Genomic DNA, 27,498 nt, shown 5'->3' on the forward strand with positions numbered 1-27,498 from the left:
AAATGGTGCTGCATGTGGCCCATGAACTAAAATGTCTCCATATGGATGTTGTGTTTGGATCGTAGCTGCTATGATTCCACGCTGGACGTGTAGCACAGCCCAGTGATCAGATCCCCCACTAATTGTTTAATCAAATGAAAGAAGCTGAAAATGCACGCAGCGTATCGGCCACCAGCTTCACACGACAAAGTGCCTGGATACAGATCAAACAGGACTTACATGTGTGTTTTAAGCGTGTGCTGCAGATCCCCTTGCCTTTGTGTGTGTGTGTGTGTGTGATTGTTTCTGCGTGTTTGAGAGGCCGGATTAGTGTCGGCTGTCTGCACCCTCTCCACCAGACATCCAGTCAGCAGGGATTTTAGGGTCTGAGCGCCCAATCCTATAGTCCCAATATGATTCCTAAACCACACAGAATTCCTTCCCCGCTTTATTTCAGCCACTAATGCCACTGTGTTCCCTTCAAAGGCCGCTGGCAACTGCCTCTCCTGGTTAGGGAGATTAAAACAGACGAACAGTGCCAGGTTACATAGCAGGACCTACTGAGTGAACAATTAGAGCAGCAGGATTTTAACACTGTGCTGCTGTGCAATAGATAATCTAAGAGTTGTAGTCAGGCAGAAAACGTAGGAATCAGTAGGTGGTAGCAGAGTCTGCAAACTGGTTGAAATATCAGGTCATCCCAAAATGAGACATCCTCTATTTAACACAATGGTAGCAGACAATGAAGGTTACTTCTGCCATGCTAGCAGATGAAAATGCCAACACTCTGATGCTGTAATGTTTACCATACCTGCCATCTTCCTTTTTTGGCCGTCAGATTAAAATCCAGAGGTGACAGGGCTTTCTCCATCGCCGCTCCGAGACTCTGGAACAGTTCTCCCTCTTTTATAAAATCCTCTTCCTCTTTGGAAATCTTCAAATCAAATTTGATGACCTACCTTTTTCTCTCCTACCTACCTCTCTGACACCATTCAGTTTTAGTGATTCTGGTCTTTTATCTCATTGGATGATGTATGCATGTGTATATGTATACACATATTTTATGTTCTTGTGCATATGTGCATGTACATATATATTTCTACAAACAAGTGTATATGAGAGTAAAATATATATATATATATATATATATATATATATATATATATATATATTAATATTAGGGGTGCAACGATACACAAATTTCACGGTACGGTTCGATACTTTGGTGTCACAGTTCGATATTTTTTCGATACAAAAAAATGTTCATGCTTTTTTAATTTGTCATTTATTAAATATTATTAATTATAAATATATTTTAACTCAAAAGTACAGTTTTTAAATTGAATGTTGCTGAAACAACAAAGTAATAAAAAAATAAATCTATCTGATGGTTAAAATTTCCCTCATCTTTGGAAAAGAGTTTATTACAGAGAAATGGCTCTTTCAAAATAAAAGCTATACTATACGCTTCTTCTGGGCTATATTCTCAGCAGCATATTAAACATATCAGGTCCCCATAAGGAGGATCATGTGCTAACGGCTGTCTAAATGACTCGGGTAAAGTTTGTAGCATGCGTGCTTGTTGTTTTTGTCTGCTTCCACTTGTCTTTGCACTAGGACAGTGGTTCTTAACCTTGTTGGAGGTACCGAACCCCACCAGCTTCATATGCGCATTCACTGAACCCCTCTTTAGTGAAAAATAAAATGTGATTTTTTTTACTGGTGCACAAAATGAGCCATGCATGTCATGGCGGAGGCTCTGCCGAACCCCTGAGACTGAGTCACTGAACCCCTAGGGTTCGATCGAACCCAGGTTAAGAACCACTGCACTAGGATGATGTCGGAGTAAATGTGCAGTCATATTCGTTGTGTTCTCACTAGTGCTGTCAGCGTTAATCTGAAATGACGTAGCTCTGTATCTCTGACGCTCCACCCAAGTCCCCACACCAGGGTGAGTGATGCACATAATAAACGGCATATTAGAACTACATTGTAAACACAGGCTCAGCTGCTCAGTCCTATTGCATGCTGAAGCATTGTATGAAGCATGGCGACTTGATTTACAACACAGTAATGAACACTTTTGAGAAACGTCACAAAACTAAAGAATGTAATAAAAAATCAAACTCTGGGGTTGAAATTTTGAATATTCAAGTATCTCCAGGAAGGGTTAAGGAGCATGCATGCAGGAAAAGACTAGCAGCAATGTGCCAGGATGGCACAGTGATACATGCCATTGGAAGAAGGTTTGCCATGTCTCACAGCAAGAGTGTGGACAAGATAGCAATAGATGGGCCATTACATGAGTGGTCACAGCTGTAGAAAGGCATCAACCCAGGAACATGATCAGTAACTACTCCTTTGTGCAAAGAAGAACAGGGGGAGCTCTGCCAGAACTCCAGTGGGCTACTGTGCATGTTTCTGGTCAATCTTCAGACCCAGTACCACCCTTATGCTCCACAGTGGGTCCCGGGTTCCTCCTCGTGTGGATCAATGCCTGACCTTTTGTTGCCGAAGATTGAACTAATCATTTCATTCAAGTGTGTTGATCCAGGGTGAGATCTAAAACCTGCAGGACACCGTCCCTCGAGGCCTGGAGTTGCCCACCCCTGGTGGAAGTATTCGACATCAGTGTCTCCTGCTGAGCCCTCCCCACTTCACACCAGTGACCAAAACATCCCAGCATGTATAACTTACATTTTCAAACCCCAAGCAGACAATTAAGAGCGCGTTGTTTGTAATAATGATCGGACAAAACAGTTTTCCACACCTTTAATGTACAGTGCTAAGATAAGCATTATCAGTTATGCCGGTGCTGCCTCACTAGGGTGTGTGTCATTTGAACACTTGAGTGGATTTACATGGTAAAGGATGGTGTGACAGCAGGCATTACAAGAATGATAACTCCACCCTGCTTTGAGATGTTGTGACCTTTGGTTCACATTAAATCGTCTGCAAATGCAGACTCCACTCCAATCATATCACCCGCTTTGTTCACAGAGCCGGTAATGCTGCGAGTCATCGGCTAAGCAGAGGAGCAGAGCTATGAAAGTATAAATGAAAACAGAAACACGAGGTGAGAAAAGTCCTCCTTATCACAACATGTGTCAACATCTGCATAGAGGAAAAAAAAGTCACTTTATTTTTTTCATCATTTGTGACTCCGACCCTAAAATCTTCAGCACTCATTTAAAAATAGCTAGCAACAATATTAGCACAGATTTAAAGAAGAATAACAGTGTCCTAGCTAAAACCTGCAGATAAAACCTGCAGGGACACCGGCCCTCGTGGACTGAGATTGCCCACCCCTGGCTTAGAATAAGGAAGTGAGAGGAAATGATAACACTAATTTGAGCTTAATCAGCCATGTCTGACTCAAAGATGTACACGCCCCCTAACGAACCTGCTTATGCTGATATTCAAACACAAACTTGGCTGGTTTGGCCATAGACTTCTTTGACACTGTGGACTCACTCAAATATTTTTACATACTCACCAGATAGCTAGCTAGCTAAAAGCCAAAAATATCCAGCAGCAGCAGAGCCTGAACCACAGACAGCTGTGTAGCTATCGTAACAGTGTGAAGCGTCCCCAAGAGAATGACTCGAGCAGTCTTTCTCATTCCACTGAAGACCAGACCAGGCCCAGAAATAAGGCAAGCACCCTGAACCCCGAGATGAAGTAAATGTGATATAATCTGTTATTAGCTTTAGCGGGCGTTTTTTAAGGCTTGGTGAGTCTTTAGCCTTAGCATGAGAATCTGTGGACACATATGATTTCAATCTTCTTAGCGCCAATGAGACAGCACATTTTAAAACTGATAAAATACGATCTGTAATAAAAAATAAAAAAAACTACAGGTGACACTTATTTAAACCAATCAGAAAAGAGCTTCATAACAATTACATGATTTGGTCGTTTCCCTGTTCTGAGTGTAGTTAACACACTCCAGGTGTAATTTCCCAGCTTACTCTGAAGCTAAACACACATGACAGCTATTGAAATTAACACCAGTGAGCACCAGTCAGAGTGAAATAAGCTCAAAGACTTGATAGATACGCCTGTGACGGACTGCTTTAATTTCTCAGCTTCAAGAGTTTTCGATTTTACCACTCTCACAGTAAATCAGTTCAGATAACTGCTTATATTTTCTATGTGATGAGTGGACGTACTAAAGGCAAAGACAGGAAAGTTCAGCTTACAGAATCCAGACTTCTACAAAGGCTTCCAAAATGAAGACTATAGGAAATTAAACAGCATCCAAATAAGTGAAGGTCTGATTTGTTAAAGACGAGGTATGGATGGTAGCTCGAGCTGGCACAGGACAGAGCCAACTTTCCCTCCTACCCTTCCTCTTCTTTTCCCGTCCATCTGTGCATTTGGGATATGATCAAGTGTGGGAAACTGGGGTTTCTTTGCAGCGGGATGTTGTGGATGATTTGTCCCTCCTCCGGATTCTTGGGAGCTTCTGTTTTCTGGGGTGTGTTGTGTGGTTGGGGTTAGTGTTCAGGAGTATAACTGATTGTTTAATTTGTTCCTGCTTTCGGCCTCTGTGTCGAGAGTGTGTGTGGAGGCATGTTTTTGTGGTTTCTCCATGTGGAGCCTGAAGAATCTAGGTCTGGGAAAAAAATCAGATAAGAAAATCTAAGTGCAAATGTTCATTTACATGCAACAGAAATGTCTTAATCTGTGGTGAACTCACCGGACGCATTTCCCGACTGTGTGGCAGTTGTTCCATTGGATCCTCCTCCTCCTCCTCTTCCATCAACATACTGTGATGGAGCAGGACCAGAGTTAGGACAACAAGGACATAGAGTGCTGTAGGAATGAGTCCTGAAACCAGGAAGTGAGCTGGCATTTTTGCACTCTGGAAATTTTTAACGTTTTATCTTGTGCCATAAAAACATGTAAGAAAAATCACGTGGTCCTTACCAGGTTCCCAAATGATTTAAACAACGCGAAACGAACAACACCCCGTCTTTATTTATTTAACAAAAACTAAACCAAAGTCCCGACAGAAGGAGCGTGTGAGAGAAACCGAGTCCAGCTGGTGGACGGACGGCCTCGCACTCGTCCCTGGAAGACTTTGGTCTAAGAGGAGCTCGTGGTCGACTCAGTGGAATTCACTGTCGACGCTCACAAAGTAAGATTACTGGCCACAGCGTAGCAACAAAAGAGCTTTCCCCTCGCAGACGTCTGCGGCTGTCACGGCGAGTCAGTGGTCGTGGTGGTATTATGGTTGCTTGACCTTTCATGGTAAATTTGGGTGGTTTAAAATGAAGCGCTAATTTGGTTATTTTGCCCTTTTGTGCCTCGTTGCTTCTGCACTTCTGCTGACAGCCGGCCCTCCAACACATCAGCACATATCCACGGTTTAATGTGTTTGTCTAAGCTCACTGCAGCATACTGAGATTGTTTTTTGAAACATCCTAATCCAATCAGGGTTTTGCAGGTAACTCTCACGAACATATAAAAAGCCTTAATAATCTTAATCTCTTCCTGACACTGCACAGCAGCGGTCAGTCTTAATCTGCAGAGACAGCGCTGTGATATTGGAAACAAAAGGTCAGCGCTTCCCTGCGTCACTTTAAAGAGCTGTTTCGCTTTTTAAATGGAGGCAGCGCACGTCTGTTTCCCTTTCATCTGAACTAAAATAAGTCTTTATTCACTTTTTGGTTGTTGTTTTGTTCCCTGCGTTCGTCTCTGCCAGTTTGCATTCATTGTGACGTTTCTCAGTAAAAACTAGAGAAGGCTGCGTGGAGTCCTTGAAGTTTTTATATTTGAATGAACATCAACGTTTCCATTTAATCATTTAAGTAACATCCTGCAAATGCAATAAACAGAGGAGCAAATGCTACAGCTGAAAGTAATCATTAGTATTCTGGATTTTGGTATGAATTTGTTTTTGCCTTGCATCTTTATTTCAGCGCTCCACATATGCAGTAAAAGTCTTTTTGTAGAGATTTCAGATAAAAACAAAGATGATTTCTGTCACATAATCGATTATTTTCATCTGTCCCACCCAGCCTGGCTCTAATGAGCCAGCATCACTGTCTCTGCCTCCCTTTTGACTCTTCATAATTAGCCAGTTATGGCTCATAATTGGAAACTAATGAACTGTGGCAGGTACTGCATGCAAGTTAGTTTCTACTGATGGGAGAGAGAGAACAAAGAGCCAGTTCATACCACTGCTCCGCTCACGTCATAGGCGTTGCTGCTGCTCCTGTAAACGACAAGAAGGAAAAGTGGAGGTCATTAAGCCGTATGATGGCATGCTGCTGTAGATTTGTTCCTCATCCACACAGAGTGCAAACAAAGGAGCAGAGTCCTATTTACATGCCAATGTGCCATTTTTGTTTTATGGCTCAAAACTCTGTCCATGTGTCATCGTTTTTTTCTCTCCTTCTACCTTTTCATTAAACATATCGACCACGACTTATAAGTGCATAGATTTACCAGTCCCATTGTCCACAGCTGTGTGCACGCTCTCACAGCCCAGCCCCAAATCTGAGAGGGCTGCTTGGACCACGAGGGCTAAAGCTAAGCTCAGCTGAGGGCAGGATACATTCCTCATTTAGCTGCTTGAATCGGGCCAAACTCATGAAAAACTTTGATCAGAATAAAATGAATTGGAAATTTAGCTTCTCTGGAAAAACGTCAAAATCACTCGGACTGGTTTCAGATTGCTTTGAGAAAAATTGTCCTTCATAGTTTGTTACACTTGCATTCTTCCTAGTAGCCAGCAGGTGGCGACAACTCCACAGAACAAGTCAGAAAAGACAAAAACCATGGAAAACTATACCAGTGGCTAACAATGTGTCAGTGAAACGCTGCTAGCAGATCCAGATCCAGACTGTTCTCGTCATGTCCAGTTTCAAAGAAAGTGATGGCAAAAACACCCATGCAGATGTCCCATCTTTTATATACAGTCTATGGAAATGTAAGACTTCAGGCCAGATTTGGACTTGCTGGTACAAATTTGTGAAAGCTTTAATGTACTTTGGTAAAACTGGAGTCTGGATTCTGCTCGACCTGTCTCAGGTTTTGGGACTGAACAAAGACGTCTGACTGCACTGAAATGTGTCTCGAGGAGTTGAGGCTTTCTCCAGATGTGCCTCGTGGGTTTCTAAAAAGCAGCTTGTCTAAGATCACGCACTGATCTGATCATCTATCGTTCTAAAATTTCCACATGTATCAGTCCTGTGAGGATGTGAGACCATATGTACACAACTCAATCAATAAACAATAAATTATATTGGTGCCAGATTGTTGCCACGCTTTATGTAAACAACCACTCATCGTGATGTTCCTGTTCAAGTCCAACTCTTCTAAATGAAAAAGCAGCAGGTGATACGAGTGTTGTTTCGCCTCGCAGTTCGTCACTGTTATGTCTGGTATGTAAACCACAATGATGGGCGTTTAAACACATGCACACACTAATGTGTGTAAAACTCCCGCCAGGGCACACACACACACACACACACACACACACACACACACACACACACACACACACGCACGCGCACACGCATGCACACACACACACACGCATGCACGCGCACACGCATGCACACACACACACACACGCATGCACGCGCACACGCACGCACACACACACACACGCATGCACGCGCGCACACACACGCATGCACACACGCATGCACACACACACACACGCGCGCGCACACACACGCGCACACACACACACACGCACGCACACACACACACACCTCATCGAGGTCATTAGGGTAGTGACGCTTTATGAGCCCAGCCCATTTGGTGCAGCTGCCAGATCACAGAGTGATTTGTGTCTGCGTCTTCCTCTTTCAACGGGCAACACCCTTCATCAGAAACCAGCTATCGGGTCTGACAAGCTTTGGGAGAGTGATGAATGGTGAGCAAAGTCTACAGGAAAATGAAGAGAGCCAACTAAAACCAGACTGTGTTGGTCAGGTCCCCGGACTCTGCTCCTGGCTCCTTTAATTCCCAGCATATTCCAAGCTTTTTAAGCAGGTAAACAACAGGAAAAGAGACAAAAGCACCCGAATGGATGTCCCATTTCATCGGCACACATTGCTCACCTGTTACACTTGGCACAAAGAGCCACAAGAGTGACGCTGAGGACGAGGAAGGCGACGAGGGAGATGACGCCCACCTCTGGAGAAAACCAACCCAGTACACCGACCATCCCAACTGGAGCCATTCTTGAAGTCTCCTATAAAGAAATAAAAACACAACAACATTAAAGGAGCTGTGAAGTAAAGTTCACGTGCACACAGTGGATCCTAGCTATGTGAAACTCCTGTGAAAGAACCATAACTATACACTGTAAGGCAAAATAAAACTAAAGGGCTCACAGCTTACGTCGCGTGCTGCTTGGCTCTGTAACTGTCACCAGCTGCTCGCAGTCATTCAACTGCCTCTGCTTTATGTGGCTCAAAGCATTCAAACAAGTTAGGGAGGGACCAGTTATCCAGTCTGTTATGAAGGAGGTGCTCGCACAGCCCATAAACAACCTATTGTCTCGTTCATTATCTCTGAATAACACTTGCGTCTGTCATGCCTACGCATTCCAGAAAAGCTGGAATGTGCATTTTATCGGAAAACTCCTGTCTGACTTATTTAAAAGATAAAATAGATGAATCGATACAGGAAGCTGTAGTGTACAAACGATAATAAATAAAAGCAGCTGTTTCCTAGAAAACACTGCAGGTGGTCACAGGCCAGCAGCTGCTTCGACCTCTAATCTTTACGCACTTTAACTATACAGTCATCTTCAAGCTATGGTAATACAGTGTTTTGTGTTTTTTAACTCAGGACCGCCACAGGCACAAGAAACGTGTTATTTAAATGTGCTGTATTTTGTCGGTGACATGGCTCTGTTCTGGGGATATGTGGAAAGATCCCAGCACAGAACCATCATGACGGGGTCAAGGCATGAGGAGGAGGTGGTGGTGGTTTGGGCGAGGGGGTTGCAAAGTGGCTTGCAGTGCAACTGTAGAGTACATAAAGCAGATAAGCAGCTTATTTCCTATATGAGGTTTTCAGCAAAGACGTTAGCAGTGATGCGATGATGTGTGCGATCAGACTTTTTATATAATCCTGTCGACTCTGGGGTTTCAGAGGATATACAGTACACAAAAAGACACACACATGCTAGCTTCTCCATGTTTCTCACTGTACCGGCAGCTGATTGGCTCTGGCAGGTGAAATTATTCCCACAAAGGGTGTATTAGACAAAAAAAGGATCTTTGTTCTAATGCAGAGCACTGTCTGGACCTGGATCCAGATTGAAGGGATTATTGTGCTTTTGCAGGCTGCAGTCTCAGCTGTGCTCGTGGAATTACAAAGATTAATTTGAATAGGGTCAAGACTTAGTTTCATGACTAAGGGCTCATACCGTAGAGTAACTCCTGGAGCAGTTATCAGACCAGCTGAATGGTTGCGCACATGAACGGGTACTTCCTGTTAGGCAGCAAATATAACCAGAGCATGGTGTGGAATTACAGTGTTTAATGGTTCCAGTACAGTCGAGTGACGGTCCTACATTTGTCCAACACATATGATCCAGTTTGACACACACACAAACAGGATATGCCACCTTTATGAAAGTTTGACATAAACAAGTATTCAGAGAATTGCAGTGGTGTTCCCCAGCACTTGCACAACACCCACACGTCCTCGCCTCACCACCCCGACTCGCATATCTTTGTGAGGAATGACACGAACACCAAGCAACGCGCCCACACCCATTACCTGTTTAACAGCCCCATCCTGTCACGATGACCTCCCGGAGCCCCGCTCTGTACCTCTCAGCAATTTTCCTTTTGCTGATATTCAAATGAGTTATGCTCAGCAACACAAAGTGAAATCAACAGCCACTCTTCCACAGCATTTCAGGTATTTGGACCATAGCCACGAATGCAGCAAACAAATAACTCTCTTCGCTTCCATTTGAAGAATACTAAGTGTAGAAGATTACTCATTATCATTGAATCTCTGCATACAGAGCTCATGAACAGGCTGCTGGGACACATATTTAGGTGATGTATTTCAAACAACATATACTTAATCGCTTTCGTCCTGAGACTTCCAGCAGAAAGATCGAACAAGTTCAGAATCGTTTGGGAAAAAGGCCCAGTTGTGCCCAAGAGCTACAAAACCTGCCCAGTAGCACTTTTAAAGGATGCAGTGTGAAGTTTGTCACGTGGAGCATGTTTACTGTGCACAGGAAACGTGAACAGACATAAAGACCCATCCAAAGGAGAAATCAGCACAGAGTCTTTATGAATCTGCTTTGGGACAGAGCTCAGCTAACCTATCACAGACAAGTCTACATGCTAGACAGCCAGTGCACTCACAATCAAATGAATACAGGTAAGGAATCAAATATTGTTCACTGCTGCTAAACGTGGACTTTCAACCTCAAAAGTAACCCAACAAGAGGAAACCACCGTACCCAGCCAGGGTCCAGCACACAAGCCTGTTAACAACCGCAACTTTTCATTCATGCCATCCTTTTCTAAGAAGTCAAACAACCACATATAAAAGTGGTGACTCACTGAACCTGACCTTTGTTACCTTTGGACAAAGTCGACTCCCTCCTCTTTGAGATAAGCTGACAGTAATGAGGGTGGCATGAATTTTCTAATAAAACTGGAGTAGCAGAGCCTCACAAAATGTGGAAGTATCCCTTTAAAAGGAGCCTGACTCGCTCCCATTCTGGGCCGTCCCGTAAACTCTCACAGGGGGAAACTTTCTTCACATAATAGATACAAAAGGTGCGGCCGCAGCCTCAAAGTGCTCGACATACAGTCTGTGTAGCGGAACAAAGAATGGCCGAAACCTCAGATACAATAACCTACTTTCCTCAATGGGAACAAACAGGGTCGACAAGATATAGTGTTTAGCTTCCATTATAATGCCTGTAAACACACGTCGCTCACAGCCCGCTCCACACAACCTCCAAAGTTTATCGTATTTCTGGTCTCTCACGTGAATTTCAGACGAGGACAAAAGCGCGTTAAGTTGATCTTCTCTGAACGTGATGTACAGTATAAATGTTTGTGTTCTCGATACGTTTCCAGCAGCATCCAGAGACGATTTTAGGTTATCGTGCTCCTGGATTACTCTGAGCCTCTGTGACCAGTTACATGGGAGGGTGACTCACTGTGGAAAACTTCACTCAGCTGTACTTAGCACATTAGAGCAACTATTTCTTTCATGAATCAGCAGTTAAATCTTCAGATATACCAGACCGGAAGAAGTTTCAGAGTATTTTATTCTTCAAGTATTTCCGTGATAAGATAGTCCTTTATCTGAATCTTTTAGACAAAAGTAAATATATGTATTTGGTTTTGTTATTAAAATAATTATGATTTGCTCTTTGATTTTTCTTCGTTGCGCTCTCACTCGTCTTTACTCTGCAGTGCCTTGCTCATGTGCCTCATTGCGATCAGCGCCGTCAGGATACAGCACACGAACAAGACGGGGAAGGATACGCACGCCCACAACAACTGCCGCTCCCCAAATAACTCCACCACTGTATCCCTCCACCGGGCGTAGTCCTGGAACAAAGCCTCCAGCTGGGACAAGGTGCACAGGGACAGAAGCACGTGGAAGATTTGATGACCCTGGCCTGCAAAGTCACAGTTGCCTGGAAAGAAGCGCTCAGGGATGGAGCAAGAGAAGAAGAGGGCAGACAAGAGGAAACAGGCAATCTGGAGAGCGTGGAAGGGTAGCGAGGGCTCCTGTGACCAGGAGACAGTGAGCAGGCGGTGGGCTACGGGGCTGATATCCAGCACGTACGCTAGGCCGGTGGGGATCAGCTGGCACACTTTACGCTGAGGTGGATATGGCCACCTGTACCTGAACTTGGCGTAACAGCAACCGGTGCAGGAGAGCCACCCAAAGAAGGCGGCGCCAGGCAGAAAGATTACCCCAATGCGTTCTCGCCACGCTGGCTCAGACGCGTAGAAATAGTGGCCGAGCGAGCACCCATACTGATACAGGCCACACCCACATAGTCCAAGAAGAAGAAGTAGTGCGCGCGTTCGGAGTGAGATTGCAGGAGATGAGCCGCCACACTGAGGTACAGATATGTGAGAGATGACACCAAGAACAGGAGCAGAGGTAGCGAGGTAACGTCATCCAAGGTGCACCCCAGGGTGTCTACATTGGCCCACCAGCGGAGCAGCAGGACAGGACCGGCCAGCAAGTGGGTCCACACGTTCAGGGACTCATTATGTTTCCGGAAGAGGCTGAGGAGGTAGCAGCGCCAGTCTTGCTGGACAGGACGGTATCCTGACAGGATGTAGGGTTCCCGGAACAGGCTGGGTACCTGGGAGGCAGTGACGGTGGGGCTGGGCGGCAGTAAAGAGAAAGGGAGGAAGTCTGAGAGGTGAGGGAGACGACGCGGGTGCTTGGTGCTCAGTGCTATGGTGCTGAGCCGCTGCAAAACCTCAGTCGACATCTTGATGATGAAGAACCAGAGGACAGAGCACCCTGTGGGAGAGATTAGATTAATGCAGGCTTTAAAGCAGAGGACTCAACGCGTTAAATTAAACCTCACGGGAGCACGCGGTGCGCTTTGATGTCACATTCAGAAGACATTTTTAGATGTGGATCAGCGGCAGGAAGCTGGGGATAAGATACAAAACAAAACAGATGAGGGGATCAAAAATCTCACAAAACCAGCCAAAAACATGCCAACAGAGACTGGTTTGGAAAACTCTGGAACCAAGCCGCTGCAGTTGGCAGTGTTTCCACTGTTGGTCCAGGCTTGGACTTCTGTGACATTCCAATTAAGAGCTTTCAGTCGCCAAAAGAAAAACGGCCAACAGGAGACCTTTAATTACGTAAGCCAGACATTCTTCTCTTTTTGTGTCATGTGCACCGGAAAAGCAGCTATGCAGTCAAACCTGTAACCATCACCCACCTGTGGTGGGAGGAATGTTGTCACAAAGCAACCCAGCACCTCCGCAGACAGCACGCACACCCGCCCATCCAGAACGCAGCTTCTGAATCTCCTCCTAAAAGGGTGCGCCCCTCTCTGCTGGCCCCCTCTCTGTTTCCCCTTGACCATGAACACCAGCACCCATTTAGAGCTTCTGAACGGCCTTTTGACCTGAGCCGCTTTCTGTGAGGAGCCCATTCAAGTTTGTCCAAGGTAACCCCGCATTAAAAAAAGGGAAAGAGGGGTAAGACGTCTCTTTTTTTCAACATTAAAACGAAGAAGCTCCGTGAGCCACACAGAAAAAATAGACTGCACTTCTTCCATCATATATGCATTTATATGACGACAGAAAAAAGAAACATACCTGCAACACAGGACACCTGTTGCCCGTCTGGACTCACGCGTCACTCCAAGAAGGTGGAATAAGACGTGTGCAGCAGCGCTTCTTCTCATACAAACACAGGGGGAGAACTACCACATGCTGGTTTAACGAGATGTTTCCGACGCTGCAGGGCGAAGGGAAAAGGCCTCAAACTACTGACCTGAGAGGCCGGAGGGGTGGGCGGGGTCAAAGTAACCAGAAACGCCCTCAAATGTAGTCGCCAACGCTTTGAGGGCTGTGACTGTTACACTCCGGAGCTCAGTGTGCCCGCGGTGTCTGTACTCACCTGCTCATTAGAAGACCAGTTTATCGGCACACTTATTAAAACACGTGTTGTTATTATTTTTATCTGGATTGTTTTTGTTTGTGATCATTAATTATTATTAAGTTGACAATAATTGTTTAAACGACTGAAGGCACATCATGGCCAAAGTCATACCGTATACATGCACGTGTGTCTCCATCTACTGGTCTGCACTGCGCACTGCACTAAGGCGGTTTGCACTCAGACGTAATGAGAATGTGACAGTATCCTGGTAACCTGAGGTGATCACATGTCCAACTTTATGTGGCCAACATCTTTAACCAAAATCAGGTCTTATTTGCTGTTATTAGTTGAACTTATTAGTCCAAGCGCCATGTTTCCCACCTTTATAATGTCTATGATGGTTTCTCCCTCACACCCAAACTCTAACCAGTGAGTGTAACAAGACTCATAAGACCACTTATACAGATATTATTGTATTTGGTGAGGGAGTTAAGATAAGATAAGATAGAACTTTATTAATCCCTCGGGTGGGTTCCTCTGGGAAATTCGACTTCCAAAAAAAGCACAGCAACGACCGAAGTTACAGTTACAGAATTGTTATATATATATATATATATATATATATATATATATATATATATATATATATATATATATATATATATACACACACACACACACACACACACACACACACACACACACACACATACACACACACACACACACACACACACACACACACACACATATATAAATACAGAGACAAATATAAATAAAATATACAAAGGGGATAAATAGAATAAATAGGAATAAAAAATAAAAATACAAGTGAATTGCACATTTCAAGTATTGAGTCTATTGCACCGTTGACTATTTACAAAAAGTATTGCACAAGGTATTGTACAGTGAGGTGAAGAGGCACTACAGCTTAGTTGTTCCCTCCTTTGTCCTCCTGTTTCCCCTCCCTCTCCCCTCCAGAGAGGAGTTAAACAGTCTGATGGCGTGTGGGACAAAGGAGTTTTTAAGTCTGTTAGTTCTTGTCTTGGGGAGAAGCAACCTGTCACTGAACAGACTCTTCTGATTGTTTATGGCCGTATGCAGAGGATGCCCAGCATTGTCCATAATGTCCATCAGTTTCTTTAATGTCCTTTTCTCTGCCACTGTCACCAGTGTCCAGCTTCATGCCGACCACAGAGCTAGCCCTCCTGATCAGTTTCTCCAGCCTGGATGAGTCCTTCTTTGCTGTGCTGCTCCCCCAGCACACCACAGCATAGAAAAGTACTCCAGCAACCACCGACTGGTAAAACATCCTCAGGAGCTTCCTGCAGATGTTAAAAGACCTCAGCCTCCTGAGGAAGTACAGTCGGCTTTGGGCTTTTTTATACAGGTGCTCTGTGTTGCATGACCAGTCCAGTTTATTGTCCACCCACAGCCCGAGGTACTTGTACTTGTTGACCACCTCCACCTCCTCCCCCTCTATCTGAACCGGCAGTGGACCTTCTCTGGACCTCCCGAAGTCCACAACCAGTTCCTTAGTCTTTGAGGTGTTGAGTTGCAGGTGGTTTGTGTGACTCCATGCGACAAAGTTCCTCACCAGACTTCTGTACTCCTCTTCCTGATCATCCCAGATACACCCCATGATGGCCGTGTCATCTGCAAACTTCTGAATGTGGCATAATTCAGAGTTGTAGCAGAAGTCAGAGGTGTACAGGGTGAAGAGAAGAGGGGACAGCACAGTTCCCTGTGGTGCTCCTGTGCTGCTGACCACAGTGTCAGACGTGATGTCCTTCAGCCTGACGTACTGTGGTCTGTCGATGAGGTAGTCAGAGATCCAAGCCACCAGGCAGGGGTCCACCTGCATCCTGTTCAGTTTTTCCTGAAGCATACAGGGCCGGATGGTATTAAAGGCACTGGAAAAGTCAAGAAACAGGATCCTGACCGTGCCTTTTCCCCCATCCAGGTGTGAGTGGGCTCTGTGTAGGAGGTACAGGATGGCATCCTCCACTCCGACACCCGCCTTGTATGCAAACTGTAGTGGGTCCTGGGCATGTTGTACCTGTGGTCGGAGGAGGTTGAGGAAGAGCCGCTCTAGAGTCTTCATAAGATGTGACGTCAGTGCCACCGGTCGGAAGTCATTCAGCTCATTGGGCCGGTTCCTTTTAGGGACCGGGACGATGCAGGACGTCTTCCAGAGGGCGGGCACTCTCCCCAGTCGCAGACTGAGGTTGAAGACTCGTTGTAGCGGCTCCCCAAGTTCAGCAGCACACGCCTTTAGCATCCTAGGACACACCTTGTCTGGGCCTGCTGCCTTTCTGGGGCGAAGCTTCCTCAGTTGCCTCCTGACCTGATCCACTGTGACACTGGGAGATGTTTGGGAGGAGGGGAGGGGGGGAGATGTCTTGCTGCTGAGAGAGGGATTGGAGGAGGGGGGTGTCATGGTGTCAGGAAGGGGGGGAAGCGAGGGAGGCAGGAGAGTGGGGAGAGGACTCTGTAGTGAAGGTGAGGGTGAGGGTGGGGGGGTTGTGGGCTGGTCAAACCTGTTGAAGAAGTTGTTGAGTTCGTTTGCCTTCTCCACAGTCCCCCCCACTGTGCTTTTCTTGGTGTTGTGGCCTGTGATGGTTTTCACACCATTCCAGACCTCCCTCATATTGTTCCTCTCCAACTTCTGCTCCACCTTCCTCCTGTAGGTGTCCTTTGCTTCCCTCAGGCAGCGTTTCACCTCCCGCTGTGCTGCTTTCATCTCCTCCTTCACTTTGCTCCTGAAAGCCTTCTTCTTCATGTTGAGGACAGCTTTGACTTCCTGTGTTACCCACGGTTTGTTATTAGGATAACACCGTACCGTCTTAGCAGGGGCGACTGTGTCCACACAAAAGTTGAGGTAGTCTGTAAGACAGTGTGTCGCCCCCTCTATGTCCTCACCATGTGGGCTCAGGAGCACATCCCAGTCTGTGGTGTCATAGCAGTCCCTCAGAGCATCCTCCTTTTCTGGGGTCCATCTCCGGATGGAGCGCGTTGTGACAGGCTGCCTTTGGACGAGGGGTGTGTATTGTGGCTGTAGGTAAACCAGGTTGTGGTCTGACTTCCCTAGTTGCACTCACGTTAAATCTTTGTCCTACATGTGATCATGCTGAATCGGTTATAGCAACATTTTCCACACCTATGCCTCGGAGCACAGGTGTGAAGTTCCAGGGATTACAGTCAGTGCTGTGAAAACGTTTTTGCTCCCTCCCTGATTCGTGTTTGCATTTTTGTCACGTTTGAGATCATCAAACTAATATTAGACATAGATGGCCAAATACAGAATGCAGTTTATAAATGATGATTTCATTTATTAAGCAGAAACAAAATGCTATCCAAACCTGCCCTTTATTAAAAACTAAGTGCCCCTCGGTGAGTTCACTCTCGTTAACCACACCCAAGCCTGACTAGCAGGTGACCCAGCCCTACTGCCAGACCTGTCGAAGAAATCACTTAAACAGAACCTATCTTACAAAGTGAAATAGGATAAAAGATATCAAAACCAAACCAAACAAAACCCACGTCAAGCCATCACCTAAAGAAAGTCATTAACACGCAAAGGTTAAAAAGCATTTTCTAAGGCTTTGGGACTCCAGAGAACCACAGTGAAGGTCATTAAATCCAAATGGAGAAAACTATAAACAGTGGCCAGGAGTGGCCCACCTACCAAAGTTGCTCCAAGAGCATCAGCGACTCATCCAGGAGGTCACAAAAAAACCAAAAAAACATCTAAAGAACTGCAGGCCTGACTCACCTCAGTTTAGGTCAGAGGTCATTCAACACCGGGCAAAAAAGGCATCCATAGAAAGGAAGTATTTCAGTGTTATTGCTAACTACTCCTAAGCTAATGTTGTGTTCAGCCTTTACAATACAAATGAGACGTGCATGATCCCTAAACCTCGTCCCCAAACACACAACTGTCTGCTGTACCTCAGCCCTCCTGAGATAAGTGACAGATCAACATTTGGTAAGTTCCCCAGACAAAAGACACAAAACAGCCGGCTATGAGATGGAATTATAAACTCACTGAAAACCAAGCAATCAAAAAATAGGACAGAACAGGGAATCACGCCCACATTTACACTAGAGGGATAATATTAAATGAAAAAGATGAAGAATTCTGCAGAAATGACATGCGTGATGCTCAGAATTTGTTGGCTTGATGTGTCGTCCTCGTGCCCCACAAACATGTTTTTGGTTTCTGGCCACACTTTGGTAATTTGACACTAAAATGATTCCTGCGAAATTTCAACCCTTTAGAAACAGTAAATGATTTTGGTGAGGAAATGATGATCACAGGAGAAGAATTAAAATAGCATGATCCAAATATAGGATAATCTTTTGGGAACCTATTAGTCAGTGCATGATGCCAGCATTCAGATTAAAAAAAGGAAAAAGTAATTATTCTGATTATAATACCGATGAGATATTCGTGATTGCAGAGTGGACCAAATATAGCAGGTGAAATTACATTTAAAGGACTTAAATGGGTGTTGATGCTGATGAAAGACATAAAACTGTCTGTGATGATAGATAAAACATGTTATTCACACCTGAAATGCAAAGCAGTGCAGATTAGAAGGTATTTGTAAAAACTAGCAGGCAAAACAACTGGTAAAGACATTAACCTTGTATATAAAATGTATAGAAGTCCATTACTGTATATAGTAACTGTTAAGTCTAATATACCCTAGTAAGCTATAGTACTTTTTCCTTTGGGAACCATCTGTGCAGTTCTGTTGAAGAAAGATGTTGAATCTATTTAATTATTCTTGAAAAATAATTTATTTCTGTGCATTTTTTTTTTCACATTGCATCAAATTAAAGTTGATTACATCGATTAAGCATCATGAGGTGGAGGGTGGTTCCCTTTTTTTTTTTTTTGCTGGGAGTTTGCAAACCTATTAGTTAAGTTGCTTAATATTTCTGCTAAGTACCCTTTAAAACACCAGAATAAGGACGATGTAGTAGGTTTAAGTTTATTAGATTGATCAGTGTTGCTGAACTATGAAATATTTTGGGTGCAGTGTATTTTTTGCATACAGGTATAACAGAATAGCTTTAGTGTTTTGTTTTGTTTTTTTAAACTTGAGTATGAACTTATACAAAAGCAAGATATTTTAAAAAAAACAGTTTTATTGATTAAAATCACACTATATCAGATTCATATCGGTATCGGCCGATATCCAAATTTATGATATCGGTATCGGACATAAAAAAGTGGTATCGTGCCATCTCTAATTGGAACTAATGAATTTTTCCAAAATGTAAACTCCAGATCATGAAAATCATCAAGTTCCTTGAAGTCTATAATGTTTGGTCAAAGCACAGATGTCCACATAAAAATAAAAAATAAAATACTGAAAATAGTATATTACTATTTATTATTATAGTACACAGTATGTATGCAAGTTATTATTGTTCATTTTCAGTCTTATTTTATATGAAAACTTTTAATTAAATGCAGATTGTCTGAAATGATGCTTAATGTTTATCAGTGGAAGAGTAAAATGTAACTTTAATTTGAAAGAACACATGCATGCTCCATTTGTCGTTCTTCTTCTTAAAAGTCTTGCTATGTTTTCTTATTACTGTTTATATATTTGACACTAACAGCTTTCTCTTAAAAGCTTCAAATAAATGCAAAAGTCCCACTAAAAAATGTAAACATGTGTCTATGTCGCCATCTGCTGGGCAAACATGAAAACATCATTTTGTTCATTTTTAACAGCCTGCCACTTCCTGATGGGTTTTCGCGGGAGTTTCTCAGGGGGGCGGAGTCACGTGGTAACACGAGGCCCGCATTGGACAGTTGCACGTTTACCCGCCGACTATGTAAAGCGGTGCGTGCCGAATTGACCAATCGCGTGTCACGCTGAGCTCGCGGGCGGCACGTAGTGGCGCGAAAACCCTTCAGTTGTGCGGCTTGACTGGAGCGGAGCACTCGGAGCGGAAGGCTGTGCGGCATTTTACCGACTTTTCAGTAACAATAACAAAGCGCGCATAATGGCAACCGACGTGGGAGATGACCGGGAGATGAGGGAGGCTCAGAGGGACTACCTGGACTTTCTGGACGACGACGTAAGTCTGTTTTTTTTAAATTCGCTTAAAGTCTTTGTTTGGAGCTCAGATGACAAACCATGCGGTCACAACAAAAGAGCTGTAATTTTGTATATTACAGAAAAAAATAATGCTGCTGTCAGATTGCAGATATTAGGTATAAAAAGTGTGCTTTCAAAGTTGATGTTTTTCAGTCATGCTCGTAATTTTAGTCGCTAAGCGACGTCATCAAACGTGTGCCCGTTTCTTCTGTGCATACCTGCAGCAAGACCAGGGCATCTATCAGAGCAAAGTCCGGGACATGATCAGCGAGAATAAGGCTCGGCTCATCGTCAACATCAACGACCTGAGGAGACGCAACGAGGCCCGAGCTGCAAAGTAAGACAGGAAAACTGGCTGATGCCGCACACGAAGCTGTGCTGGGCCGCACACGCAGGACTGCTTGACCCCCCCATGCTTACCTTATTGCTTAAGATACTTACACAAACCTACTGCTCCGATACAGAGAGCAGTGTTACTGAGTTATTACCACGAAAAGGTTTTGAAATGTCCAAAATGACGTCATAGTTGATGGCAATTGGCCTCCCTACAACATTGTGAGGTCCCTACAAAGTGTTATGTTGAATGGTTCCATTAATCTTTACTGTTTTTTAAAAAATAAATATTTAGACGGAAGCGCATGCTCAGTTTTTCTCTTCCTGCTTAGGCTTACTTAGAAACTCGACAGGTTTCAAACTCACACAGACTGTATGTAAAGATGGCTGTAGCCATCACCCAGGCTCAGACTGAGCTTCACTTATCTTGTTTTGAAACTTGTTATAAGGAGCGAAGGCTGAATCTGGCTGGAAAAACTGAGGGATGCTCAGAGACTGGTGACCTCTTAGACACACATCCAGGTTAATTCAGCCTTTGATGGGACCATGATTTACAAAATGATCATGATTTTGTGCTCAGTATAACTTGAAACAAGCAGCAGGGAAGTGTATACTGAAGTCAAAGTGCTGTTTGCCATACAGTTCAATACTAAGAAACTTTATTTCTGAGACCTGAAGGATCAACGCCCCCTACTGGCCAGCAGAAAGAATACAGGTTTAACGCAGCTTTACTTTGTCCAAAACCAGACTTGATTCATACACATTCTTCTTCCTGTTGTCGAACCTTTGAGCTCGACTCCTGTTTCCATACTGAGTAAGTAAAAAAAAAATCTGTGTGAAGCTGCACTTTGGGTGGAAAACTCGACTTGTGTTTCTCAGGATGTCATAGCCCTTGAAAACACGCGAAAAGCCTTGATAATAAAATCCATGGTTTGACTTTGCAGACTGATGAACAATGCCTTTGAAGAGCTGCTGGCCTTCCAGCGGGCCCTGAAGGACCTGGTGGCCTCTGTTGACGGCACCTACGCTAAGCAGTACGAGGAGTTCTTCATCGGCCTGGAGGGGAGCTTTGGATCCAAGCATGTCTCCCCCCGAACGCTCACCTCCCGACTGCTGGGCAGCATGGTTTGTGTGGAGGGCATCATTACAAAGTGTGAGTATATTGTCTTTATTTATTCGTGTAATCTTTAAGTGTTACAAAGTCTGTATCAAAGTGTGTGGAATGCCAATGCCTCCTGTTTGCTTCGTCCCTGTAGGTTCCCTCGTCCGTCCCAAAGTAGTGCGCAGCGTTCACTACTGTCCAGCCACTAAGAAGACGATGGAGAGGAAGTACACGGACCTGACCTCCCTGGATGCCTTCCCCTCCAGTGCCATTTACCCCACCAAGGTAAATGCGCCTCATTCTCTGTAGACTTGGGTGTGACTGCTGTCTTTATACTTACGCATTTATCTTGTGTCCTGTTTGACTCGAAATAGGACGAAGAGAACAATCCTCTGGAGACGGAGTTTGGGCTGTCCATCTACAAGGACCACCAAACCATCACAGTGCAGGAGATGCCTGAGAAAGCTCCTGCTGGCCAACTTCCGCGCTCTGTGGACATCATTTTGGACAACGACCTGGTGGATGCAGTCAAACCAGGAGACCGGGTGCAGGTGGTTGGGACGTACCGCTGTCTGCCTGGCAAGAAGGGAGGATTCACCTCTGGCACGTTCAGGTCAGCTGGAATAAAATGCTAACTGGGGTTTAACGGGTTTACCTCACTTGCCTACCATTTGTCTTCTAACTAAAGATGGACCGATCCGATATTACGTGTCGGTCCAATACTGACCTAAGTGACTGGATCGGATATCGGAGAGAAATAAAAAATGTAATCCGATCCATTAAATATCAAACAAGCACCTCACAAAACTTGCAACGCGCCGTAACTCTGCTCATAACCGTAGCACGTCGCAGCAGTATGCATCATGTGATAGAGCGGCTGTGGCATGCGAGACCTGTCGGTGGTCTGGTTGAGCATTTGGAGCTTCGCTAGCAACCCGGCATTTCATCTCCGAGCAAGTGATCCCAGAGAGAAGTAAAGCAAGTGTGCAGGTTCATCTCTGAATGTTTGTAAAGCGTTCGCATGTTAAGCTTAACAAGCGATATATGGAGCGACTGCCTCTCTCCCTCTCCTGTTGCTGCTTCAATCATGATCAATGATCAGCTGATCGTCTCTCTTGTTTGTTTTTGGCCCACTTTACACCAGAAAGAGGAAACCAGCGGCTGAACAACAGCAGCACGTTTAAGCTTGATCAGCTGCTGTTAGAATGTATTTAATATTACTTTCTACTCCAGGATCTTTTTCTACGTAGCTGACGTAACTGTGCAGGGGCGGATCTAGCAAAGTTTAGCCAGGGGGGCCGATAGGGCATGAACAGGGAAAAGGGGGCACAAAGAAATACTTTTCTTTCTTATTCTCATTTAAAATGTTGAGCTTTTAATAATTATCTGAATCTTACACCCAAAGTTTTAATCTGATGTAAAATGTATAAAGTCCATTATTGTATATAGTAACTATTAAGTCTAATATACTCTAGTAAGCTATAGTACTTTTTCCTTTGGGAACCATCTGTGCAGTTCTGTTGAAGAAAGATGTTGAATCTATTTAATTATTCTTGAAAAATAATTTATTTCTGTGCTTTTTTTTTTTTCACACTGCGTCAAATTAAAGTTGATTACATCGATTAAGCATCATGAGGTGGAGCGTGAGGGGTGGTTCCCTTTTTTCTTTTTTGCTGGGAGTTTGCAGCCCTATTAGTTAGGTTGCTTAATATTTCTGCTAAGTACTCTTTAAAACACCAGAATAGGAGGATGTTGCAGGTTTGAGTTTATCAGATTGATCAGTGTTGCTGAACTATGAAATGTTTTGGGTGCAGTGTATTTTTTGCATACAGGTATAACAGAATAGCTTTAGTGTTTTGTTTTTTTAAACTTGAGTATGAACTTATACAAAATGCAGCAAGATATTAAAAAAACAGTTTTATTGATTAAAAACACACTATATCGGATTCATATCGGTATCGGCAGATATCCAAATTTATGATATCGGACATAAAAAAGTGGTATCGTGCCATCTCTGCTTCTAACCCCTCCCTTCTCTTTAACTCAAAGGACCATAATGATCGCCTGCCACATCAAACAAATGACCAAGGAGGTGTCGCCGTGCTTTACTGCTGACGACGTGGCCAAAATCAGGAACTTCAGTCAGACTCGTTCCAAAGTGAGTCATCTCGCTGCCTTCTCACACGTGGAGGCGTAATCCTAAATGTGAAACTAAACCCTTTAAATCTTCGTCCTTTGTAGGATGTGTTCGATCAGCTCGCTCGTTCCTTGGCTCCCAGTATCCACGGCCACGAGTACATCAAGAAGGCCATCCTCTGCATGTTGCTGGGAGGCGTGGAGAAGGTCCTCGAGAACGGCTCGCGAATCAGAGGAGACATCAACATCCTGCTCATCGGTATGAGGGCGTCGTCCTAGCTCTTGGAGTTGTAGCTCTCGAGTGTGGAAGAGTGAGAGCGTTGCTTTAAGTCAGGACTCACTTTCATGGTGACTCAGATTGTTCTAAATTTCTGGCTACAAGCTTTACATTCATGGACACAAGGCAGAGGTAAACCTCACGAATGCAGCACTGAACAATAAAATGTGTTTGTGCCATAAATCAGTATCTGTGAGAGAGACACCAGTGAAAAGGGACCTACACTTGTTCCTTGTGCTGCACCACAGGGAACGGCTACCTGAACGACTGTGCTGACAAGCTCAAGGACTCACACGTGGACATGATGGTGGTTCAGTTCTGATGGGGGGGTTAATGGTGTGTTCGTGTTTCCCAGGCGACCCATCGGTGGCCAAATCCCAGCTCCTGCGTTACGTTCTCCACACAGCACCCCGAGCTATACCCACGACTGGACGAGGTTCATCTGGTGTGGGTCTGACCGCCGCCGTCACCACGGACCAGGAGACGGGTAACGAATGTCCCCCGAATTTGTTTAGCCTAAACAAGTGAAGGACCTCTGTGTGACTGCAGCCAGCATGGCTACGCTGCAGCGAGCCTCCACCGTGTCAGGTCTCACTGTAGTCAGAAAGCGTTTGACATCTTTGCTTCGTGTCGCCTGTTGTAGCGACGATGGATGCGGCACGAGCAATGTGCTGTTAGCTAACTGTTGGTCTCTGCTAGCATGAGCTAACATGAGACAGAAACGGGGATCAATTCATTTAAAAACATTAACTGGTATTAAAGCCTCCCGCTGACCTGTGGGTCTGCTAACGCCGGCTGCTTGTTGATTTGAGTGGACTCAGTTGTCACTGATGTATTTGAAGGTTAGAATAAAGGTGTTAAAACACGTACGCCACGTGATTGGTCTGTTCAAACGTCGGCATTCAAGTGTTACACACCTGCTGTAAGTGCATTTCTTCCTGCTCAATACCAACATTTGTCCTCCGCCAGGCGAGCGTCGTCTAGAGGCTGGGGCCATGGTGCTGGCTGACCGCGGCGTGGTGTGCATCGACGAGTTCGACAAGATGTCCGACATGGACCGCACAGCCATCCACGAGGTGATGGAGCAGGGCCGCGTCACAATCGCCAAGGCCGGTATCCACGCCCGTCTCAATGCCCGCTGCTCCGTACTGGCTGCTGCCAACCCCGTCTACGGCCGAGTGCGTGACCACACCCACATCTGTCTCTGCCTGCTAGTTGATTTTGGACGAGACCTTTAAAGAAAACTCTGCTTGTCCCTTTCTGCAGTACGATCAGTATAAAACCCCCATGGACAACATCGGCCTCCAGGATTCGCTGCTGTCGCGTTTTGACCTCCTCTTCATCATGCTGGATCAGATGGACCCCGAGCAGGATCGCGAGATCTCGGACCACGTGCTCAGGATGCACCGCTACCGTGACCCCCGCGAACAGGAGGGAGCCGGTACGTCACTCGTAATAGGACGGCGAGATGAGACCGTTTTTGTCCGATTATTAAAACAACAAACGCGTTGTGTGTTTCAGCCATGGCTTTGGGCGGGACCATAGACGTCCTGGCGACAGACGATCCAGACGCTGCGGTCGAGGAGCACGAGGAGCTGCAGATCTACGAGAAGCACAACAACCTGCTGCACGGAAGCAAGAGGAAGAGGTCTGAGAGCACAAGCGTGCCTTTGTCTCCTGTGTTGATAACGTGCGACTGCAACAGAATAGAAACGTTTGCTTTGTTTCAGGGATAAAATTGTGAGTAAGGAGTTCATGAGGAAGTACATCCACATCGCCAAGGCCGTGACTCCTGTGCTCACAGAGGAGGCGGCCAATCACATCGCAGAGGAGTACTCGAGGCTGAGGAGTCAGGAACAGCTGGGCGCCGATCTGGCCAGGGTGAGCGTGAGCCGACAAATCTCATGTGACGTAGTAAAACCTGATGGTTTCCCAGACTGAAATGTTCACGGGAGTCCTGAAGTTTGAGAAAGTGGAGGCAGCTTGTTTGCACATCTGAAATGTTCCGGGTTGCTTGAGAAGCTGCTGTTTGTGTTCTGGTTAAACCCACTGAGATGCAGATGTGCCCTGATGTGTCAGGACCCGAGTGCTAATCCTCATTCCTCTCCACAGACCTCTCCGGTGACGGCCCGGACTCTGGAGACTCTGATCCGTCTGTCCACGGCACACGCCAAGGCCCGCATGAGCAAAGCCGTGGAGCTGCAGGACTCGGAGGTCGCAGTGGAGCTCGTCCAGTTTGCCTACTTTAAAAAGGTCGGCGTTGTTTCTGCGTCCTGAGCTGAGAGGTCGAGGACCTCTGCCGTTCAAATTTATTCATATTGTTTTTTCTCTCTACAGGTTTTGGAGAAGGAGAAGAAACGTTCACGACAGGAGCACGACTCTGATTCGGAGGAGGAGGAGGAGATGCCCACGCAGCGTTCACAGCGAGCTGTGAGGAAGAGGTAGTGACACATGAACCCAGCCCCCCATGTGATAAACAGCTTTTTTTTTTTTTTTAAATGGTGCCTTTGCTTCAGCACTGATGCTTTGTGTCCTGCAGGGGGCGACGTGGCTCTCAGGGCAGTGAGCCCTACAGTCCGTACGACTTCAGTGAAGACCAGGAAGTCCCTGAGAGTGAGCATCATGTGTTGTCACGCCACAGTGTAGTCGGTCGCCTCTTTGGTGCTACAGACCAAATGAACTTTCACATCATCCATAATAAAGTTGCCAACATTACTGTCAGTACTAGTATGTTCCTGTTCACTGCACTGAGCTAGAAAAGCAGGTTTAATATACTTTTTTTTTTAAATTTGACTCTTATAAAATAGCAAATTTGGCTCATTTATATTTACATTACATTTTAAAAAGGCAAAGTCAGTATCGCTGCCGTGTAATAAAACAATATCATTATGAATTTGCATCACTGTAGGGAAAAGTCTTTGAGCGTGTAGTTCTGCATGGTTCAGGTTTAAGCAGGCTTCATGTTAGGTTCTGCATCAGGTCTCACTTTGGTGTTTGTTCTTCAGTTCAGGCCGGCACCCCGAAACCAGCCAAGCCCAGAGAGGACGAGCCCATGGATGCCTCGCTGCAGGCTGGAGATGCTGAGCTGTCTGCAGAGAGGTGTGTGTGCGTGCGTGTGCGTGTGCGTGCGTGCGTGCGCCTTTATTTTGAAATGTCACGGCTTCTTTCCTGTCTTTCCTCCCCCAGGCTGAAGGAGTTCAAGTCGTCGCTGTTCGCCGTGTTCCAGTCTGCTCACGCTCAGTCGGTGAAGATGAGCGCGCTGATGGACGACATCAACAAGGAGCGTCAGAATACGTTTGCAGAGGCCGAGGTGCGTGGCGCTTTGGCCCGCATGCAGGATGACAACCAAGTCATGGTGGCTGATGACATCATCTTCCTCATTTGAGACAGAAATAAAATTACTTGGACTTTTAAGAAGCCGTGGATCATAGCGCCCCCCGGCGTTCATCGGACACGTCATCTGTCGCCTCATCGCGTTTGCTTTGGTTTCAGCAGCTCGGCTCTGCAAACTGGGATGAAGATAAAGTCGTATTACTTCCTGCACTTGTTTCAGTTCAGTGGTGGAAACGTTGCCTTAGAGCGTCTTTGGTCACTGCTCCCGGCGCTCTAAGGTTTTTACCTGCGTTTGTCTCTTCTGGGCTTGTATATAGTTGACACGTGTTGTTAAATAACTGTTGTGAAATATAAAAAAATAATAAAATGTCATTGGTGTGAAAAAAAGCCCTTGATTTAAGACTGAAAGCGCCGTACCTGTGCACACACGTGGGGGAAGTGGCTGCATGTGTGGTGCTGGTAATCTCTCCTGCAGGTACACAAGTGTTTACAAGAAGCATTTTAAAATCCCCGATCAATCCACACCTCGGTGTGTGTGGGTGGCAGCTCCCACGGTCGACACAGACCTCAGAACTGTTTAGGAAGTCGGCGTTCAACCTCACCCTTCTCAC

At 45.3% G+C, this 27,498-nt stretch overlaps 3 protein-coding genes across 6 annotated transcripts; 1 reads left to right on the plus strand and 2 right to left on the minus strand.

Moving 5' to 3' along the window:
- Nucleotides 1-4,035: 4,035 nt before the first annotated feature.
- Nucleotides 4,036-13,504, minus strand: LOC145420486 (uncharacterized). 4 transcript variants are annotated; one of them, XM_080289798.1, is made up of 6 exons: nt 13,299-13,455; nt 12,917-13,117; nt 8,061-8,194; nt 6,166-6,202; nt 4,682-4,751; nt 4,036-4,597 (listed from the first exon to the last, which is right to left on the minus strand). In XM_080289798.1, the coding sequence occupies exons 2-6, from the start codon at nt 13,061-13,063 to the stop codon at nt 4,506-4,508; spliced, it is 480 nt and encodes a 159-aa protein (XP_080145924.1). In that variant the 5' UTR covers nt 13,064-13,117; nt 13,299-13,455; the 3' UTR covers nt 4,036-4,505. The 4 variants fall into 4 exon arrangements, with proteins under 4 accessions (XP_080145924.1, XP_080145927.1, XP_080145926.1 ...); XM_080289801.1 differs by lacking the exon at nt 12,917-13,117 and having other exon boundaries at nt 13,299-13,504; XM_080289800.1 differs by lacking the exons at nt 12,917-13,117; nt 13,299-13,455 and adding an exon at nt 8,344-8,479.
- paqr8 (progestin and adipoQ receptor family member VIII) lies at nt 11,247-12,451 on the minus strand. The gene is given in 2 exon segments (XM_026143063.2): nt 11,247-11,989; nt 11,992-12,451. Coding segments are annotated over 2 exon segments (1,062 nt in total). The 3' UTR covers nt 11,247-11,387.
- A 5,977-nt stretch (nt 13,505-19,481) lies between the features above and the next one.
- On the plus strand, nt 19,482-27,274 carry mcm3 (minichromosome maintenance complex component 3). Its single transcript, XM_026143095.2, has 17 exons — nt 19,482-19,686; nt 19,931-20,043; nt 20,984-21,192; nt 21,296-21,426; nt 21,516-21,754; nt 23,191-23,299; nt 23,383-23,536; nt 23,910-24,041; nt 24,524-24,732; nt 24,821-24,995; nt 25,076-25,202; nt 25,285-25,435; nt 25,667-25,807; nt 25,892-25,995; nt 26,094-26,167; nt 26,560-26,653; nt 26,741-27,274. Exons 1-17 carry the CDS (start codon nt 19,612-19,614, stop codon nt 26,937-26,939), a joined length of 2,436 nt encoding a protein of 811 aa, XP_025998880.2. The 5' UTR covers nt 19,482-19,611; the 3' UTR covers nt 26,940-27,274.
- Nucleotides 27,275-27,498: the final 224 nt, after the last annotated feature.

This window comes from Astatotilapia calliptera, chromosome 15 (genome assembly GCF_964374335.1).
Source record: "Astatotilapia calliptera chromosome 15, fAstCal68.1, whole genome shotgun sequence".
Classification (NCBI taxonomy): domain Eukaryota; kingdom Metazoa; phylum Chordata; class Actinopteri; order Cichliformes; family Cichlidae; genus Astatotilapia; species Astatotilapia calliptera.

Bases quoted from the DNA above. Each gene is read 5' to 3' on its own strand.
- LOC145420486 (XM_080289798.1), bottom strand. From the start codon at position 13,063: ATGGTCAAGGGGAAACAGAGAGGGGGCCAGCAGAGAGGGGCGCACCCT. The intron at 8,195-12,916 runs GTGGGTGATGGT...ATTTCTTTATAG, and splicing joins CAACATTCCTCCCACCACAG to GAGACTTCAAGAATGGCTCC. The intron at 6,203-8,060 runs GTGAGCAATGTG...TGTCGTTTACAG, and splicing joins CTTTGTGCCAAGTGTAACAG to GAGCAGCAGCAACGCCTATG.
- mcm3 (XM_026143095.2), top strand. From the start codon at position 19,612: ATGGCAACCGACGTGGGAGATGACCGGGAGATGAGGGAGGCTCAGAGG. The intron at 19,687-19,930 runs GTAAGTCTGTTT...GCATACCTGCAG, and splicing joins TGGACTTTCTGGACGACGAC to CAAGACCAGGGCATCTATCA. The intron at 25,808-25,891 runs GTCGGCGTTGTT...TTCTCTCTACAG, and splicing joins AGTTTGCCTACTTTAAAAAG to GTTTTGGAGAAGGAGAAGAA.